Raw genomic sequence first — 19,854 nt, forward strand, 5'->3', positions numbered from 1 at the left:
TGTGCCAACATAATTCTTGCGGCCGTGGTGGCATAAAGAAATATCGTCTTATCTTCTTTTTTGATTTCTTTACCGGTCATTCCCAACAAAAAGGCTTCAGGTCTTTTGGGAAAGGTATACTTGAATATTTTTTTAAGCTCATTATATATTGATTCCCAAAAGCCTTTCACCTTGTTACATAGCCACCACATATGGTAAAGGTCTCCCTCCGCCTCACCACATTTCCAGCATTTCTTATTCTTTAATCTATACATTTTCGCCAATTTCACCGGCGTATGGTACCATCTGTATAACATCTTCCAGACATTCTCTCTCAGTGCCATACATGCCGTAAACTTTATATTACTGTTCCAGAGTTCCAACCACCTTTCAAAGTCAATATTGTAGCCAAAGTCAATTGCCCACTTGATCATTGCCTCCTTCACCTCCTCATCTTTTGTATGCCACTCTAGTAACATATCATATATTCTAGACAATGTTTTGTTCTTACCTTCTACTACCTCTACGTTGAATTTTGATTTTTTATCTTCAAAACCTAAGTTCTTTTTATCCTCTTTTAGCAAATCATTCACCTGGTGGTATTGCAACCAACCAGTGAGTGAATTTTTTATCTCTTCATAAGGTCTAAGTTTGGGCCCTTGTTCTGTTTTTCTTAGAAGTTCTTCATAGGTGGTGCTCTTGTCCTCCATATTGGTTTTCCTAACCGTTAAAGCCTCTATTGGTGAGATCCACCAGGGGGTCTTCCTTTCGAGGAGATTTTTATTCCTCTCCCATACCTGGTATATTGGTCCCCTGAAAATATGATTCAGAAAGCTCCTGTGGACCTTCACCTTCTCATACCACAGGTACGAGTGCCACCCGTACCTGTTACTAAAGCCTTCCAAATCCAATATATCCATTCTCCAATTTTATCCAGTCTTTTAGCCAAAGTAGGCACGCCGCCTCATAGTACAAGCTCAAATCCGGTAGGGAGAAACCCCCTCTTTCCTTTTTATCTATCAAAATTTTCATTTTTATCCGTGGTCTTTTCCCCTGCCAGATGTATTTCGCCAGGGCTCTCTGCCACACTTTACACTGTTTTAAGCCTTTAAGTACGGGGATAGTTTGAAATAAAAACAACATTCTGGGCAGAATGTTCATTTTAACAACTGCTATCCTCCCCAAAAAGGAGAATTTCATCCTCCCCCAGATTTCCAAATCTTTCTTTATATTCCTCCAGATGACCTCGTAGTTATCCTTATATAGATTTATATTTTTAGCCATAATCCATACTCCGAAGTATTTCACTTTCTTAACTGCAGTAATTTCCGCCCTTCGTTCCAAATCTATCGTTTCTTCCTTAGTTAAATTTTTAACCAACATTTTGGTTTTATTTTTGTTTACCTTGAGTCTTGCCACCGCTCCAAATTCTTCAATTTTTTGTAAAGCTTCTTTTACACTATGTTTTGGATCTTCTAGAGTTAATACGATGTCATCTGCAAAGGCTTTAATTTTATATTCTCTCTTTCCTACCTTGACTCCTTTGACCTCTGTTGCCCCCCTCAATCTCTCATTGAGTATTTCCAATACTGTTATAAATAATAAAGGGGACAGGGGGCAACCTTGTCTAGTTCCTTTATATATTAAAGTAATCTGTTGTAGTGTTATTTATTACCAGTTTTGCCTTCTGTTCCTTGTATATTGCTTCTATACCTCTTCTAAATTTTTCTCCCATTCCCATCATTTCCAAACTTTTCCTTAGGAAGTCCCACGAAATATTATCAAATGCCTTTTCAGCATCTATGAACACCAGGGCCGTCTGTCTATCTATTTTCGTATCCAAGTATTCAATAATATCTATCAAATTCCTTACATTTTTTTTAAATAAATATTTATTAAGGTTTTTTTTTTATAAAAGAAATGCACAGATAATAAACAATATTACTTATATCTTAACAAAATTTCATAACTTCTTTGGACTTCCTCACGTCTCCTGCTCCCACTTACATCTTTAAAAAGTTTTTTCAAACAAATTATCATCTTGTTTACGATCTTATATCCACTCATTTAAATATAATCTAACACTTCTCCGAAAGGTTTATGTTTTCCTTAATCTCACTTGTCATCAAATTCCAGTCTAATTTTGGTGGTGGCCAATTATTTATGATCAAGCATCCTTCTTAACATTCAACCAGATTACAATATTTTTGTAAATAAATCTTAAATTTCTTCCAATCTTCTTCAATCCTTTCTTCTCCCAGGTCTCGGATTCTGCCAGTCATCTCCGCCAGTTGCATATAGTCCATCAGCTGCATCTGTCACTCTTCCAGTGTTGGTAGCTCTTGAGTTTTCCCGTTCTTAGCAATAAGTATCCTTGCAATAAGTATCCATTTAGCCTCCATATTGGGTCTTTTTCGGGCCTTAGCTTCCAGAGGGGAAAGCCACCTCGGAGTTTTGTTTTCCAATAAGTCTTTGTATCTTGTCCAGACGTTAAATACTGCTTTCCTGACAATATGGTTCTTAAAGGCCCTATTGATCTTAACCTTGTCATACCATAAGTATGCATGCCAACCAAAAGCATTGTTAAAACCTTCCAGATCCAATACATCAGTGTCTTCGAGAAGTAGCCAGTCTTTTAGCCAGCAGAAAGCTGCGGCTTCATAGTACAGCTTTAAGTCTGGCAGGGCAAAGCCCCCTCTTTCTTTCGCATCAGTTAATATCTTAAATTTAATTCTGGGCTTTTTGCCCTGCCAGACAAATTTAGAAATATCTCTCTGCCACTTCCGGAAGCACTCCGTCTTGTCCACAATTTGCAATGTTTGAAACAAAAACAACATCTTTGGCAATACATTCATCTTAATAGCAGCAATTCGGCCTAACAGAGAAAGCTTCAATTTTGTCCAACTGTCCAAGTCTCTCTTAATTTCAGACCAACATTTTTCATAATTATCCTTGAATAGACTCAGATTTTTTGCTGTTATGTTTACCCCTAGGTACTTTACTTTTTTTACCATAGTTAATTCTGTTTCTCTCTGAAACCGTTCTGACTCTGTATCTGTCAAGTTTTTTCGCAACACCTTAGTTTTCTGTTGATTTAGTTTAAATCCCGCCACCCGACCAAAGTCTTGAATCAATTGTAATACTCTTTTCGTACTAGATTCTGGCTCCTGCAGAGTCAAAACTAGGTCATCTGCAAAAGCTTTAAGTTTATATTGTTTCGCTCCGACCTGAATCCCTTGCACCAACCGGTCCCCTCTAATCATATTCAAGAGCACCTCCAGAACAGAAATGAATAGCAGAGGGGAAATCGGGCAGCCTTGTCGTGTTCCTTTTTCAATTTTAAACTCTTCTGTAACCACATTGTTAACTATCAGTTTTGCCTTTTGTTCTGAATATATTGCATCAATCCTATTCTCAAAACCCCGTCCCACTCCCATTTCTTTTAAATTTCCCTTCATAAATTTCCAAGAAATATTATCAAAGGCCTTCTCCGCATCTATAAAGATTAACACTGCTTTTGTATTTATGTCTGCTTGCAAAAGTTCCAAAATGTCAATAATGTTCCTTGTGTTAGCAAACATGTGTCTACCTGGGAGAAAGCCTGCCTGATCTTTATGAATTACTTCATTTAAAACTCTTTTGAGTCTGCTTGCCAAAACGTCAGCAAATATTTTGTAATCCACATTTAAAAGGGAGATGGGACGATAGTTCTTGAGTTGTGTCTTTTCAGTTTCTGATTTTGGTATTAATGTGATGAAAGCTTCCTTCCACGATTCCGGCACCTTCTTTCCCTCCATAATTTCATTACTGACCTCCATCAATGGTTGTATCAAATAGTCTCTTAATGTCTTATAATACTTGGAGGTCAGGCCGTCTGGCCCTGGAGATTTGCCCAATTTCATGTTCTGAATGGCTTGTTCGATCTCTTGTTGTGTTATTTTGCTGTTCAGGAGTGATCTATTTTCTTGTGGCAGTTTTTTAAGTCCATTTTTTTCCAAAAATTGTTTAATCTCAGCCTCATCCTGCGGCCCTTGAGTGTATAATTTTTTGAAATATTTCTGAAAACACTTTCTAATCTCCACGGGGTTCTGAATGTTTCTTCCTTCAATTTCCAGGTTTGTGACTGTATTTAATTTTTGTTTCTTCTTCAACTGCCAAGCCAGCAGTTTCCCACATTTGTTTGCCGATTCAAAAGTTTTTTGTTTCATTAATTTAATCTTCCACTCTATTTCCTGGTTTATCAGTTTAGAATATTGTGCCTGATGGAGTTTAATTTCTCTCAGAATCGGCTGTGACTTCGCAAATTCCTTACATTATCCCTTAATTGTCTCCCTGGGAGGAAGCCTGATTGATCTATATGTATTTTATTATTCAAAACCTTTTTTAATCTTTCTGCCATTATGTCTGCAAATAGCTTATAGTCATTATTTAATAATGAAATTGGCCTGTAATTTTTCACTTCCAGAGTGTCTAGATCTTTTTTTAGGAATCAATGTGATATATGCTTCCTTCCAGGTATTCGGGAGACAGACAAGTCTTTGGGAGCAGCCAGATTTTTATGTGTCAAACAAAAGCACCATGCATTGCCCTAAAAGTGATCCATGCCCTTGAAGCTGTCCCAGAGACTCCAGCGGGTGCAGAATGCTGCAGCGAGGCTCCTCACGGGGTCCCTGCCATGGGAGCATATTCACCCAGTGCTTTTCCAGCTGCACTGGCTCCCGGTGGAGTACAGGGTCAGATTTAAGGTGCTGGTTTTAACCTTCAAAGCCCTATACGGCCTAGGACCCTCATACCTATGAGACCGCCTCTCCTGTTATGCCCCACGGAGAGCCTCAAGGTCCATAAATAGCAACACCCTAGTGGTCCTGGGCCCTAAGGAAGTTAGATTGGCTTCAACCAGAGCCAGGGCCTTTTCAACTCTGGCTCCAGCCTGGTGGAACGCTCTGCCTCATGAGACCAGGGCCCTGCAGGATCTGATTTCTTTCCGCAGGGCCTGGAAGACAGAGTTGTTCCACCTGGCCTTTGGCTTGGAGCCAATTTGATTCCCTCCCTCTCTTTCTTTTTTCCTTTCCTTCTCCTCCTGCGATGAGGTTACATTTTAATATTTTAATATTTTAATGTTTCAATATTTCAATGTTGTATTTTAATTTTGTTTTTAAGTTGCAATCATTCATCTTGTTTTTATTACTGCTTGTAAGCCGCTCTGAGCCCGGCCTTGGCTGGCGAGGGCAGGGTATAAATAATAAAATTATTATTATTTATTATTAAAAGTCCAGGGAACATTAGATGCTTCTAATTTTTCCAATGAAGTGTTTTATTCAGTCTCACCTGCAATCATGTGTGCTGAACACACAGAAACACATACAGATAATGAAATTACTGGGAGTTACAGTCTCCAAATAAAACTCAACACATGCAAGCACATTGATGGAATAGTACACATGATTTCCCCATCTCCTTTTTAAAAAACATTATTTTTCTTTATCTTCATGGTACAGAAGATAAATATTCAGAAAGCAATAGTTACAACAGTAAACAAAAAGTAACTTGTCCTGATGGAATTTCAGACTTTCAGCATGTCATTTGTTAAAGTTTCATTTCATTATTCTAAAACAGGCATCCCCAAACTTGGCCCTCCAGATATTTTGGGACTACAATTCCCAGCATCCCACACCACGGGTCCCGTTAGCTAGGGATGATGGGAGCTGTAGTCCCAAAACATCTGGAGCGCAGAGTTTGGGGGTGCCTGTTCTAAAAGACCACGATACATTTTCCCGTGAGTGTTGGGTGGATTCCTGCAACAGTTTTAACAATTTATATATTCAATAAACATTTGCCACGTGTTATAAAAGGAAGATGGATTGTGTTCCCCCACCTTCTTGATTTCCCCGGGCAAACAAAATTTAAGATACTTAAATTGTAGTGCCCAGAATTGAACACAGTATTCTAGGTGGGGCCTGACCAAGGCAGAATAAATTGGTACTATTCCTGCCCTTGAACTGACTCTGCCTTCTGCCACATTGGCCTCCGCTCTCCGTTTGGTGTCGTCTGCAAATGTGATAAGCATCTCCTCAGTTCCTTCATCCAAGTCACTTATAAAGACGTTGAACAACAATGAGCCCAGGACTGAACCCTGCAGCACCCCTCTTGTCACTTTTCCCCAGGATGAGGAGGAAGCATGGAGGAGTCCTCTTTGGGTTTGGTCAGTCAAATCCACCTAACAGTTACCTCATTCAGCCAACATTTTACCAGCTTCCTCACATAAATATCACGGGCGACTATTTCCACAGCAGTCCGCTGATCAACAAACTTTCTAACTCCATCCAAAAAGAAAAAAGAAAAAGAGAGATTTCTTTGGCTTGACGAGTTTTTGAGAAAGCCATGTTTTCAACTTGTGTATGTTTATGTTCTGAAACACCGAGAAATCAGATAAAGGGCACATAATTTTTTTAAATGATGATAATAATAAGGATATTGACAAGCCGAAACATATGCAAATGAAGGCGATCAAGATGGCCTTGCTTTATTTATGCATTTATTTAATTTCTATAGCGCCCTATACCTGGGGTGCCAACTTGAATAAAATATAGAAGGGGTTTAGTAAGCCCCTCCTCGCATAATCAATACATGATGTGGGGCATGCATGCCATTTGGATGGCAATGCCTATCAACTGGGGGGGTGCCCCCCTCAAATATTTTATGAAGGGGCAAAGACCCATCATCCTCTAAAAGTTGGCTCCTGTTCCCTGCTGTTGCATTCTGAAGACAAAGGACGGACTGGACCCTGATTAATACAATAGACACGAGGCTTGACCAGCAAGACCCTGGGAGAAAGTGCGCATTCCACTTCCTGGCCCAGGTCGTTTTTATTAACAAAAGAACTTTAACACAGCGTTTGTAAGAACCAATCAGATTTCCTCTGAGCATTTCAAAAAATCCTCACGTGGGGACAAAGTCAGATCAGAGGAAGCCTCTTAAGTACAAAGAACTATTTTCTATTTGAGCATGCATACAGGCTAAATAAACAGGAACCAAGGAGGAATTAACAAACCCCGGTGGTTATAAACCCAGCAGTAAAAGGAAAGACAGGCATTTTACCACATCCATGGGGCAGAGATGCAGAGGCTTGTGGGATCGATCAGAAATCAAGTCAATGACCCAAGCCCAGTCAAAGTGATGCTTTCACCATTGACACAGTAGCTTTTTCATAATTCCTCATAGCAATCCCACATGACCAGACACCTACACCCACAGTTCTCAGAATGGTTTCAACATAAAATCACAATATGAAAACACAAAACCTGTAACCCCCACCGCCCCTGGCAAACAAAAGTTGAGATTCTTAAATTGTGGTACCCAGAATTGAACACAGTATTCTATGTGGGGCCAGACCAAGGCAGAAGAAAGTGGTACTATTCCTGCCCTTGATCTGATTCTGCCTTCTGCCACATTGGCCTCCGCTCCCCGTTTGGTGTCATCTGCAAATGGGATGATCATCCCCTCAGTTCCTTCATCCAAGACATTTATAAAGACGTTGTACAACAATGGGCCCAGGACAGAACCCTGCAGTACCCCTCTTGTCACTTTTCCCCAGGATGAGGAGGAACCATGGAGGAGGACAATTTGGGTTCGGTCAGTCAAATCCACCTAACAGTTACCTCATTCAGCCCACATTTTACCAGCTTCCTCACATAAATGTCGCAGAGGATTTTGTCAAAAGCCTTACTGAAATTGAGATGCAGTATTTTCACAGCAGTCCCCTGATCAACAAAGTTTGTAACTGCATCCAAAAAAAGAAATGAAAGAGAGATTTATTGGGCTTAACTTGTTTTTGAGAAAGCCCTGCTTTCAACCTGTCTGTTTATGTTGCGAAGCACCATGAAATCCTCAGATGATGGGCACATAATTTTTTAAAAATGATGATAATAAGAAGGATATTGTCAAGCTGGAACATGTGCAGATGAAGGCGATCAAGATGGTGTTATTATATTTATTTCATTTCTATAGTGCCCTATAGCAGGGGTGCCAACTTGAATAAAATATAGGAGGGGTTTAGTAAGCCTCGCCTCAGTTAAACAGTCAGAGGATGCGGTGCAAGCATGCCATTTGAATGGCTGTTCCTATGAACTGGGGGGGTGGCTCCCTCAAATATCTTTTTGGGGTGCAAAGACCCCTCAGACTCTAAGAGCTGGCTCCCATTCCCTACACTCACAGGTCACAGGACGGTTACAACATAAAATCACAGAATGAAAACACAAAACACCACCCCCAAAACCTGTAACCCCCACCTCCCCACCACATTGTAAAAGGGCATTAGATGTCAATCAGCCAAAGGACTGGTTAAAGAGATGAGTTCTTCCCTGGCGCTGAAAGCTGTATAATGACGGGTTTTGGGAACTTTGTATGAATTCTTTGATGGGAACTGAGATTGGCGCTCTGACTGAAGCTCTTTCCACATTCCACACGCTGATAGGGTTTCTCCCCTGTATGAATTCTTTGATGGAAAGTGAGACTGGACCTCTGACTGAAGGTCTTTTCACATTCCACGCACTGATAGGGTTTCTCCCCTGTATGAATTCTCTGATGGCGAGTGAGACTGCTGCTGTGACTGAAGCTCTTTCCACAATCCACACAATGATAGGGTTTCTCCCCTGTATGAATTCTCTGATGGGAACTGAGATTGGAGCTCTGACTGAAGCTCTTTCCACATTCCACACACTGATAGGGTTTCTCCCCTGTATGAATTCTCTGATGGTAAGTGAGAGTGGAGCTATCAGTGAAGTTCTTTCCACATTCCACACACTGATAGGGTTTCTCCCCTGTATGAATTCTGTGATGGGAAGTGAGTTTTGAGCTATTCCTGAAGCTCTTTCCACATTCCACACACTGATAGGGTTTCTCCCCTGTATGAATTCTTTGATGGGAAGTGAGACCGGAGCTCCAACTGAAGCTCTCTCCACATTCCATACACTGATAGGGTTTCTCCCCTGTATGAATTCTTTGATGGGAAGTGAGAGAGGAGTTTTCAGTGAAGCTCTTTCCACATTCCACACACTGATAGGGTTTCTCCCCTGTATGAATTCTCTGATGGGAAGTGAGATTGTGGCTGTGAGTGAAGCTCTTTCCACATTCCCCACACTGATAGGGCTTCTCCCCTGTATGAATTCTTTGATGGGAAGTGAGTTTTGAGCTATTCCTGAAGCTCTTTCCACATTCCACACACTGATAGGGTTTCCCCCCTGTATGAATTCTTTGATGGGAAGTGAGATTGCCCTTTTGACTGAATCTCTTTCCACATTCCATGCACTGATAGGGTTTCTTCCCAATGGGATTTCTTTGATGGGAAGTGGAAAAGGAACTTTTCCCACATTCAAGATATTTATTCAGCTTCTCCATTGTGGGGATTTTGTCGTGGTCACCCATGTTGTTAATTTCCAGTCCATCTCTATCTACAATGAAGAGAAATGCATTAGCACCTCAGGAAGAAATTAAGGAAGAATACTTGTTAACTCTGGTAATAGAGGCATAACACAAGTGGGTTAGATGGATGGTTTTCTGAAGGGTTGGGTGCATTAATTAACGGGGATCAACCGACATCCTTAGGGGAACCTGTGATTCGATAAGCCTGGCTCTTCTCTTGAATCGATTTTGTTTGGCTCCCATCATGGCATCCCTCCGTTTCCAATGTCAGTCTTCTCTTTGGACAACCAAAGACTGACGGGAGGAAAAACAAAAACTGAAAACCTGACAGAAGCTACTTCAACTTCCCTAACAACTCTGAAGTTTACAGTCAAAAGGGCCTGGGGAGTTCAGACCAGGCTGCTGCTTGTTTAATAAGCTGCAACGGGAGGAAGAACATTCACAGAAAAAACAGTAATTTACTATTCAAGGGTTTGGGGGGGGCGGATACTGTAATATCCAGTGTTGTAGGGGGCGCTGTTGAGTTCTGTGAATATATATGAGGTTCAACATAGAGAGCCGTTTTGAATTTAAAAACAGATATTATGATCCCACAAGGAGCCTTACCAAGAGAGGCCAAGATCCCACGATTCTCCTCCATGACGTCCTTATGCAGAGCTCTCTGGTCAGGATCCAGCAACTCCCACTCCTCATCCGTGAAACAAACAGCAACATCTTCAAAGCACACTGGACCCTAAAATAAGAAGGGAAATGTCCTCCTCTGAGACAACACTGTTGTTCACCACCACTCCTTGAGCTAGGACATTGTTCCACCCCTTGGCCTCTGTCCCCACAAGGCAGCTTCCCCTGACCTGATCTGGTTCCACAGCCGCTGCTTCCATTCTTTCCCCATTCAGAGATGGTTGAAGAGGTCTAGCCAGTATCACTGTGTCACCTGCAAGAGAAAAAAGGTAAGGGGGAGGCCCAGAGTGCCTTCTTGTCTCGCAGGTAAATCAGTGCATCTCAAACTACACAGGGGCCTTTGAGAAAGTCTCGCCTGCTGAGTGCATTTGGATATTTGGGTGCATTAGAGATGTTATGTGTGAAAAAATATATCTTCCCTCCTCTGATGAGTTGGAAAACCAACAGAATGAGACCAAACAGAGAAACACCACCTTCCTCCTTACCCAGTGGCCTCTCTCTGGTGTTCAGCGGAGGCCTCTCTGCCTCAGAAGAAATCTGGTCCATTTCTGCAAAGAGATCCTTTCCCTGAAAAAGAAACAAGGATTCAAAAGAGAGAATGGGGAGAAGGATTAAAAAATGAATGTCAGAGAGAATTCCGGCTGATCGTGGGAGCGAAGACAAGCGGGATTTCTCTCTGGAGAGGGAATCCAGCTCTTGGGAGGAAAAGGGGGGGTGCTGCAAGGGCGCCGCAGCCCCCCAAAACACCCCAGGGGGCAGGATCCCGGCACGGCCGTTTTGCGATTCCCCCGGCCGCCAGGTAACCTCCTTTGGAGGCGATGAAAGCAGCGGGGTAGAAAGGCAGGCAGTGGGAAGCCATTACTATCCTCCAGGAGCGAAGCCCTGAGGTTGTGCTTGTGCGCAGAAGCGATCGGCTCTCAAACACTAAGAATTCGAATTTAAAAGGACTTAAAAGGATTAAAAAATCGAAATAACAATTGGAGACAATTCGATGAGGACGAGGTTAATTCAAACGGATTTTACTTTGGCGATTAGAAATCTTTTTTATGGACCTTTAATTAACGCTAAGAGGGATGAGGAATTTAAAAAGCCTTTTTTTTTTTTACAGTCTTTTTTGTGAAATTTCTGGGAACGTCGGAAATGGACCTCTGTACTTTCTACTTTCGATTACAAAAGATCTGCGTAACAGACAATTAGTGCCTCTAAGACCTTTGATGTACCTTGTATTTTTTTATGGTGGAGGGATGGATTAAGTGGTAAAGTTCTTAGAAAACAGAGGCTGTTCTCTTTCGTCATTTTTGTTATTTTTGTGATTATGGGACTTTGAGAGTGCTTCTCTTTTTCTTGGAGACTGTATTCCCCCCCCCCTTTCTTTTTTGCTTCAATTTCTGTGACGCAGGAAAATAAGCAGCGCCATTTTAATTCTCGGAAAGGGAGAATTTCTTTCTCTTTCCGATATAAATAAAAACTTTAAGGACGTTGACTTGGAGTGGATTAGTGGACTATATTTGGATATTTGGACATTTTAGATTTTTTTCTTCCCCCTTTTTCCCCTTCCCTTTCGTGGATTATAAAGTCTTCTTCCTTTGCTAAGTTTTTGTCTTTTGTTTCTTCTTAGAGGCTTGTTTTTGGAGTTTGGGATTTCTCTTTATAATTTATTTTTTGGTGGATATTTTGTCGGGAAATTGGGAATAGCCAAACAAGTGGCAAGAAGGCTATTGTAATAAGTGGGTATTTTGTAATAAGTGGGTATCCTGGCTGTTGGAGCGTGGATTGGATTAGCCATACAAGTGGCAAGAAGCTAATATTTAATATTAGGAATGTCTCATACTAAAAAAAAAAAAAAAAAAAGTGAGGGGGCGACACCAGTGGAAAGAAAAAGTTCAAGGCAAGAGTCAGAATTAAAAGGGGAAATAGTAAAGATGTTTGCAGAAATTAAATCAGAAATTTACAAGAGCTGGGCTAGGGGAATTTCCAGCGGCAAGAGAAAAAACTGTGAGACTCTGGGACTGACCTTGAATCTTTAAGTGTTATGGCAAATGGAAAGGAAAAAACAGATCAGCAAACTGTAAAAAAAAATTAAGGTCTGGGAGGACTTTGCAGCAACCCAGGAGAGGCTCAACACCAGGCCTACCTGCTTCTTCTGCGGCTGCTTCTGTATCAGTTCATTTAAAATCAAGAGGAATGCCGACAGAAGAAGCTTTGGCGAGTGCATTAAATAAGATAAATGATTCACTGGAACAGCTTAACAAGAAAACAGACGCGATAAATGTGAAAGTGGATGCAGCAACTACTAAAATTGACTTAAATACAGAAAGTATAAATAATTTGGGACAAAAGGTGAATACCAATACAGAAACCATCCAGAAATTGATACAGGAATCTATTCTGATACGGCAGACTGCGGAAGAAGCCAGGGAGAAAGCCGCTGCTGCTGAATGCAAAGTAACAGAACTTGAGAGAGAGAGAGTCCCAGCCTCACAGAGGCAACTCGAGGAACATAAGTTGACGCTTGCTATGATTGAACTTAAAGAAAAACAGAGGATCAGAGCCCTACCTGAATTTGAGAAGGAAAGCTTGACAGATTTTCTCACACAGGAACTCGCTGACTTTTGGGACTTGGACTTGGGCCAAGAAGAGTTTAGAATTGTGAGGGCCTTCAGACTTGGAAGAGGAGGGAAAAAAGAGAAGAACAGAACAAGAGACTGCTTGATCACCCTTCGAACTAAAGAAGAGAGAGATAGAAAAATGTTGGAATGAAGTTACAGTGGTGCCTCGCAAGACGAAATTAATTCATTCCGTGAGTCTCTTCCTTCGTCTTGCGGTTTTTTCGTCTTGCGAAGCACGGCTATTAGCATCTTAGCGGATTAGCGCTATTAGCGGCTTAGAAAAAGAAAAACAAAAGGGGAAAAACTAGCAAGAACTCGCAAGACGTTTTCGTCTTGCGAAGCAAGCCCATAGGGAAATTCGTCTTGCGAAGCACCTCAAAAACGGAAAACTCTTTCGTCTAGCAAGTTTTTTGTCTTGCGAGGCATTTGTCTTGCGGGGCACCACTGTATATGGCTTTAGTAGAAATGTTATAAGGAATTAAGTATAAATAGATTAATAGAGTATTAAAGGAAAAAATAAGGCTAGAATGTGCTAAGATAATTATAGGATAGAAAACAGAGGAAGATGGAAAGGAATTGCTGAAACAATTAGTAGAAGTGGAATACAAATAGGGAGGTGTGAGGAGGTCGCGGAAAAAAGTGAATGAACGATAAGATATTGAAATTATTTGATGTGTTTTAAATTGTTTTTGTTTTGTTTTTTTAGTTTAATGTTAGTGTTTTGTTAGTGTTATGCAGTGTGTTTTTTTGTCTTGTATTGTATTGTATGGTTTTCCTTTTTTGTAGTGTTTAAATTATTGGAAAAGGCAATAAATATTATTTTTTAAAAAAAGAAAAGAAAGACAACATAAGAAATGTAATAAATATAATGGAATATCTGACTACCAGGAACGATAAGCAAGCGATGTTAATGTTTGTGGATGCTGAGAAGGCCTTTGACAATATTTCATGGGAATTTATGTTGAAAAACTTTGAATTTATGGATATGGGTCAATCTTTCCTTAATGGTATAAGGGCGATATATACTGATCAAAGAGCGAAATTAATAGTTAATAATGTAACAACAGAAAATATTGTAATAACTAGAGGCATAAGACAAGGGTGTCCTCTTTCACCGTTGTTATTCATTTCGGTTCTGGAGATCTTTCTAAGATCAGTAAGAAGTAATGAGCTAATAAAGGGAGTGACAGTTGGTCAAAATGAATATAAGGTAATGTCTTTGCCGATGACTTGGTCATAACAGTGGAAGATCCCATAAGTAGTGTTAAAGAGGTGTTAGAAGAAATAGAACAGTTTGGTCCGGTTGCGGGTTTTAAATTAAAGAAGAAAAAGACAAAAATAATTGTGAAAAATATGGATCAAGAAATAATTGAAAAAATGCAGCAACAAATAGGGATAGAGGTGGTTAAGAAAGTTAAATATTTGGGGATTTTGTTAACCCCTAGGAGTATTGATCTGTTTCAAAATAATTACATACCAATATGAAATAAAATTAAGAGAGATCTAGAGATGTGGGGGAGAATGAAGTTATCATTTTGGGGAAGAATTGCAACGATAAAGATGAGTGTGTTACCGAAAATGTTATTTCTGTTTCAGACTATTCCAATAATCCAAGGGGCGGCAATATTTAAGGAGTGGCAAAGAATGATTTCAAGGTATATTTGGCAGGGTAAGAAGCCAAGAATAAAATTTAAGTTACTGACAGATGCAAAAGATAGAAGAGGCTTCGCCCTGCCAGACTTGAAATTATATTATGAAGCATCGTGCCTCTGTTGGTTGAAAGAATGAATAAAATTAGAGAACACAAAATTGTTAGATTTGGAAGAATTTGATAACAGATTCAGTTGGCACGCATATCTATGGTATGACAAGAAATGAGTGCACAAGTGTTTCGAAAACCACATCATTCGAAGATCTCTCATAGAAGTCTGGGATAGGTAAAAAAACCTACTGGAGTCAAAAATTCCACATTGGTTGTCTCCGCTGGAGGTGATGAGTGCGAAGAAGATCAATATGAGGGGGAGGTGGATAACATACGGGCGTTTAATAATGAAAGAAGGAAGTAAATGGAAACTGAAACCATATGTTGAAGTAAAAGAAAATGTAAATGATTGGTTGGATTATTTTCAGATTAATGAAATGTTTAAAAAAGATGTATTAGAAAGAGGTTTTACCAACAAGGAATCAAAATATCAATTGCAAGTATTGAATAATGACGTAAAAAAATTGTCTAAAATGTATAAATTATTATTGGAATGGTATACAAAGGACGAGGAGGTTAAATCGGTTATGATCCATTGGGCCAAAGATTTTGGATATAATATACAATTTAAAGACTGGGTTAAATTGTGGAATGAAGGACTGAAATTTACTCCGTGTACTATAATAAAGGAAAATGTGATGAAAATGATATATAGATGGTATGTAAACACCAGTAAAATTAGCAAAAATGTATAAAGTAAGTAATAAATGTTGGAAGTGTAAAGAAAAAGAAGGAACATTTTACCATATGTGGTGGGAGTGTAAAAAAGTGAAATGCTTTTGGGAAAGGATATATAATGAGTTAAAAAAGATGTTGAAATATACATTTGTTAAGAAACCAGAAGCATTTCTATTAGGAATAATAGGAAATGAAATTAATAAGAAAGAATGGAAGTTATTTTTATCTGCAGTAACGGCAGCAAGAATACTAATGGCCCAAAAATGGAAACAAGAAGAATTACCTATGATTGAAAAATGGAGAATGAAATTAATGGAATACGCAGAACTTGATAAATTAACAGGAAGGATCCGGAACTGACGAGACCAGAGATTCGCTGAAGGCTGGATTAAATTTACAGATTATATGAAAACTATATGTGATGACCAGATAACATTTGTAAGCTTTCAGGAAGCTCTGTGAGAATTTATGGTAGAAATATTGTTTCAAAAATAAGGTAAATTAAGATATTATTGTAGTGCAATATTAAATTAAGAAATGTGCAAGAAGTGATCAAGACGGAGAATTATCAAACATGTTGATGGAGTAAAAAAAAAAGATGTTGGTGATAAATTGGATGTTTTGTTTTGTACAGTTTTATATTGGAAAACTAATAAAAATATATATTAAATAAAAAATGAATGTCAGGGCCAACAGCTTTAAGGATGTCAGAACTCATTCCATGGATGCCTTCCCAGAAAAAAAGGAGCCATCAGTAGAGCATGATGGGATGTTTTCTGACCTGTTTGGAGCCCCTTGGGAGTATCCAGAGGAAAGTCTCTCTTACCTGCTGCTCTGCCTGCTTTCTGTCCTCTGCCTGACTCAGGAGGAAACCTTCGGCCAGGGCCACCGCCTGGGAACTGGTCTCCGCTCCACAGTCCCTCACCCAGCTCTCCATCTCCGGGGGAAGGACAGCCAGGAACTGCTCCAAGATCACCAGGTCCAGCATCTCAGCTTTTGTGTGCCTTTCCGGCTTCAGCCATTGATGGCAAAAGTGGTAGAGTCGGATGCAAACCTCTCGGGGTCCCTTGGCCTCCTGGCAGCAGAACTGCCTCAACTGCTGGCTCTGCACCTCTGAGCGGAGGGTGTCCTCCTCACCCAGGATCTTCTGCACAGAGTTTTCCCAGAACCCTCCACTGCTCCCGGTTTGGATGGCATGGCCCCTTCCTGCTCCAGGGCCAGCTGGGTCTTGCTCATCCATCTGTGCTCTCAGGAAGCCTCTGAGAGATCGGAAGGAATCCTTTGGTCTTCTGCCAAGTTCTGTCTGTCTTAAGGAGAGGCCCTAGCAAATCCTACAAAGCAAATACATTGTTCTGTTACAAAAGCTGTCTAATATCAGGAGAAGAAAAAGGTTCCCTGAGCAAGCATGGATGAGTCTTGGAGGGAACCAGGGCTGGACTGCACCACAGCCCAAACCATGAGCTATTTTATTAATTTAAATTTCTATAACACTTTATATTTTAACAATAAATCTCAAAGCGGTTTACAGCATATTAAATCTGTGGGGATAATTGGGGAGTTAGAAGAAGATATATTATTGAATGATGTCCTTCCTAACATGCACTAGCAAGTTCCATATTCTAGTTCCATACAACCCCCTTTTTTAGATTATGCAGCGATCAGCTTGTTGCTGACTCATCTGAGTCTTACTATTAAAAATTCCTTCCTGGTAAAATCCCTTCCAATCCTTCTTAAATTAATAAGCACAATGATCTGATTCACGTTAATATAAAAGTAGTTTACTCACAGATTCATTCACGTTCACAGACATATCCCTGAAGGCAGGCTTAGGTTACATAACAACTAGAACTATTCCATAAAGAAGTTAGTCCCAATTGACTGCCACTAAGGAGTCACTTCTCCAAACACACAGCAACATACAAAATGGAGAAGACACACTGATCAGAAGATGGAGGCCGTGTGCTCCTCCATGCTAGTACAACAGACTGCACCCTCTTCAAGTCACATGGAGTAGAAGTCTGTCCCAGCTCAGGAGGAAACAGGAAGTCTTCTCCTGAGTGGTAGAAAACATCCCCTAATGTGTCCATTGTAGGAATGTTGTACTTGACTGCAGTTTCACATCCCACAAAATCAATAAAATAGAAATAAAACCATTGGAAGAAAGTCAAATATATAGTCTATAGTCAAAGCAACATAGCAGAAAACAAATATTCTCATAAAGATGTCAAAATAAAACCTTACAAAGGAGGTCAACTACAGAATAGATATTTAAAACAGTAAGGCTGGGTGAGTCTGGGCCTCACCCCCTAGGCCAGGTGAAAAAGGCCATTCTAAAAAGAAGAAAGAGGAGGAGGAGGAGGAGGAGGAGGAAGAGGAGGAGGAGGAAGCAGCCTCTGGCTCTCCTAGAAGGAAGATTGCAATGCAAAATGTGGAGGGAAGTGAAGGGATTTCTGGGAGATGAATCAGCCTGGTTTCTCCTGCCTTCCAGTCAATGCATGAAGTCAGAACTGACTGAGAAGGGAGTCATTTGTATCTTGTGGAAAATGGATGCTTGTCTCTAGTGGGGGTCCTCACCTGGGGGTCCTCAGGAGTTGCTCTCCCCCCACCCCCACTCCCCTGCTTCTTGCTCCTTTTCTTGCACTTGGACTCTCTGCTGTTTTCCAGACAGACTCCTGGGTGGGGTCCCTTTTTCTTTGCTCTGAGGGCCAGGAATGTATCTGGCCAACCCCCTGAGGGCCAAGTGGATGAGGCCAAAGACATCTCCCTTGAAATTTAGGAGGGTAATTTAGTATTATTATTCAATTAGATAGCTTCACACACACACACAGCCATTGATGCCCAGGTCCCTGGAGGCTCAGTGAGGAGCAGCGCCCATTTCCAGCAACAATCCCTTTGGGAGAGAGAGGATGTGGTCCTGGGATGCCCTGCTCTGGGTGCGAGGGGATTGCTGCAGTGGCCTCCGTGGGGAGCTGCCCTGGGAGACACTGGGAGACACTGGGAAACTGGTCCCCAATGCAGCAGCCAGACTCTGGGCTGGGATCCCTCTCTTTACTCCTGGCCTTTCTCTGCCACCTTTTTTTTGGGGGGGGGGGCTAGTCCACCTCCTTCTCCAGCTTTGGAAAACCATTTGCAGATGTTTCCTCGGTTGTGCAATGAGGCTGAGCGACGTCACTCAAAGTTAAAGTCCCAGGGACTCCTTTGTTTGAAGAAGGGAGATTTCGTGGGAGTCAGGGATCCTCTGATCTGCAGGAAGGAGAGCGTGGCAGCCCTGGCCCCTCCCTGGCAGGACCCTCTCCTCCCCCCTGACTTGGGGTCCCCCCCCTGCAGGAGCAGATCAGGCCCCCCAGGCCCCCTCCCCTGCTGCAGCCCTGGGACCCCCACCAGATCCCAGAGAGAGAGAGAGGAGACTCACCAGATCCCAAGAGGGAGAGCGAGGCAGCCCTTGCAGGGGAGACACCAAAGCAGGGAAGGACTGGGGAGGGAGGGGCCTTGGCTCTGGAGGACCTGCCCCCCCTTGCTTCCTGTCCTCTCTAGGAAGGCAGCTCAGTTCCCTTTAACCCTTGCCATGCCGAGTCCCCCAGCTCAGCCCTCTCTCGCTTGACAGAACCTCAGATTCTTATTATTTCTTATGGATTTTGGGGGAGATCTGCCCCCCCCCGGCTCCGCCCATGCCCAGATATCCTTTTGGGGGTGAGGCTCCTGGTTGGACTCTGAGCATCTCCCTCCCTTGGCCGGAAAGTGGAGGAGCAGCTTGCAGGGAAAAGGACCAATTCTGCAGCTCCAGCTCCAGAGACATAGCAAGGTCAGGGGGTGCCCGGTTTCACACACCCCCCCACACACACACATACAGAATTTTTTGCATCAGTAAAGGAAGATACACACGACTATTTAAAATATTTAGAAATAATTACAAATGCACCGTTTGCTGAGAATCAGATCAAAATACATGTCCACATTCTAAATATCCGGATGGGCTTGCCTAAACACACATTTATTTATTTTTGCAGGCACCAAAAAGAAAAGCGGGAAAAAGAAGTGCAGGCAGGGAGTTCCAAAGTCTACCTGTGTCGCCACACTAAAAATTTGCTTTCTGACAAGTACAGGTGTTCTACGTGGAACCAGTAACTGTGCCAGTTTTCTCAAAGCAGTTGAGTTGGGAATACATGGGGGAAGGCAATCTGATCAGAAGCTGTTAAGAGCTTTGTAGTCCACCATAAGATGAGTGGGACCAGGACAATGGCCCGCCTTGCCCTAGAAACAGGCTTTAGGGAATTTTTTGTAAACCAAACTTTTTTTGTTAAGTACCTTTCATCATCCTCAAGCACCAGGACCAACCAATAGTCATTTTAACCACCAAACATAAAGATGCCGTTCCAAAGCAGTGTTGTGGTGCAGAGACAGACAGACAAGTCTTTGGGAGCAGCCAGATTTTTATGTGCCAAACAAAAGCACCATGCATTGCCCTAAAAGTGATCCATGCGACGGTCACCTCCAGGCTTGACTACTGTAATTCGCTCTACGCGGGGCTGCCCTTGAAGCTGTCCCAGAGACTCCAGCGGGTGCAGAATGCTGCAGCGAGGCTCCTCACGGGGTCTCTGCCATGGGAGCATATTCACGCAGTGCTTTTCCAGCTGCACTGGCTCCCGGTGGAGTACAGGGTCAGATTTAAGGTGCTGGTTTTAACCTTCAAAGCCCTATACGGCCTAGGACCCTCATACCTATGAG

At 41.6% G+C, this 19,854-nt stretch overlaps 3 protein-coding genes across 3 annotated transcripts in view; all 3 read right to left on the bottom strand.

Annotated features, from left to right (window-relative positions):
- LOC309340939 (uncharacterized protein) overlaps nucleotides 1–19,854 on the bottom strand; it is a 178,406-nt gene that overhangs the window by 63,691 nt on the left and 94,861 nt on the right. Inside the window, exon 3 of the mRNA XM_081860204.1 lies at nucleotides 10,566–10,647. Within this exon, the coding sequence (XP_081716330.1) occupies nucleotides 10,566–10,647 (82 nt within the window). The remainder of the gene's footprint in view (nucleotides 1–10,565; nucleotides 10,648–19,854) is intronic.
- LOC309340600 (zinc finger and SCAN domain-containing protein 12-like) overlaps nucleotides 1–19,854 on the bottom strand; it is a gene marked incomplete at its 3' end in the record, with an annotated part of 98,844 nt that overhangs the window by 43,479 nt on the left and 35,511 nt on the right. The gene's annotated exons all lie outside the window — the stretch shown is intronic.
- LOC309341131 (uncharacterized protein) lies at nucleotides 8,151–9,940 on the bottom strand. Its single transcript, XM_081860625.1, has one exon. It carries the CDS (start codon nucleotides 9,400–9,402, stop codon nucleotides 8,320–8,322), a length of 1,083 nt encoding a protein of 360 aa, XP_081716751.1. The 5' UTR covers nucleotides 9,403–9,940; the 3' UTR covers nucleotides 8,151–8,319.

The sequence above is a fragment of the Podarcis erhardii genome (genome assembly GCF_964252035.2).
Source record: "Podarcis erhardii genome assembly, chromosome: 4".
Lineage (NCBI taxonomy): Eukaryota > Metazoa > Chordata > Lepidosauria > Squamata > Lacertidae > Podarcis > Podarcis erhardii.

Coding starts and splice junctions, on each gene's coding strand:
- LOC309341131 (XM_081860625.1), bottom strand. CDS start 9,402: ATGGGTGACCACGACAAAATCCCCACAATGGAGAAGCTGAATAAATAT.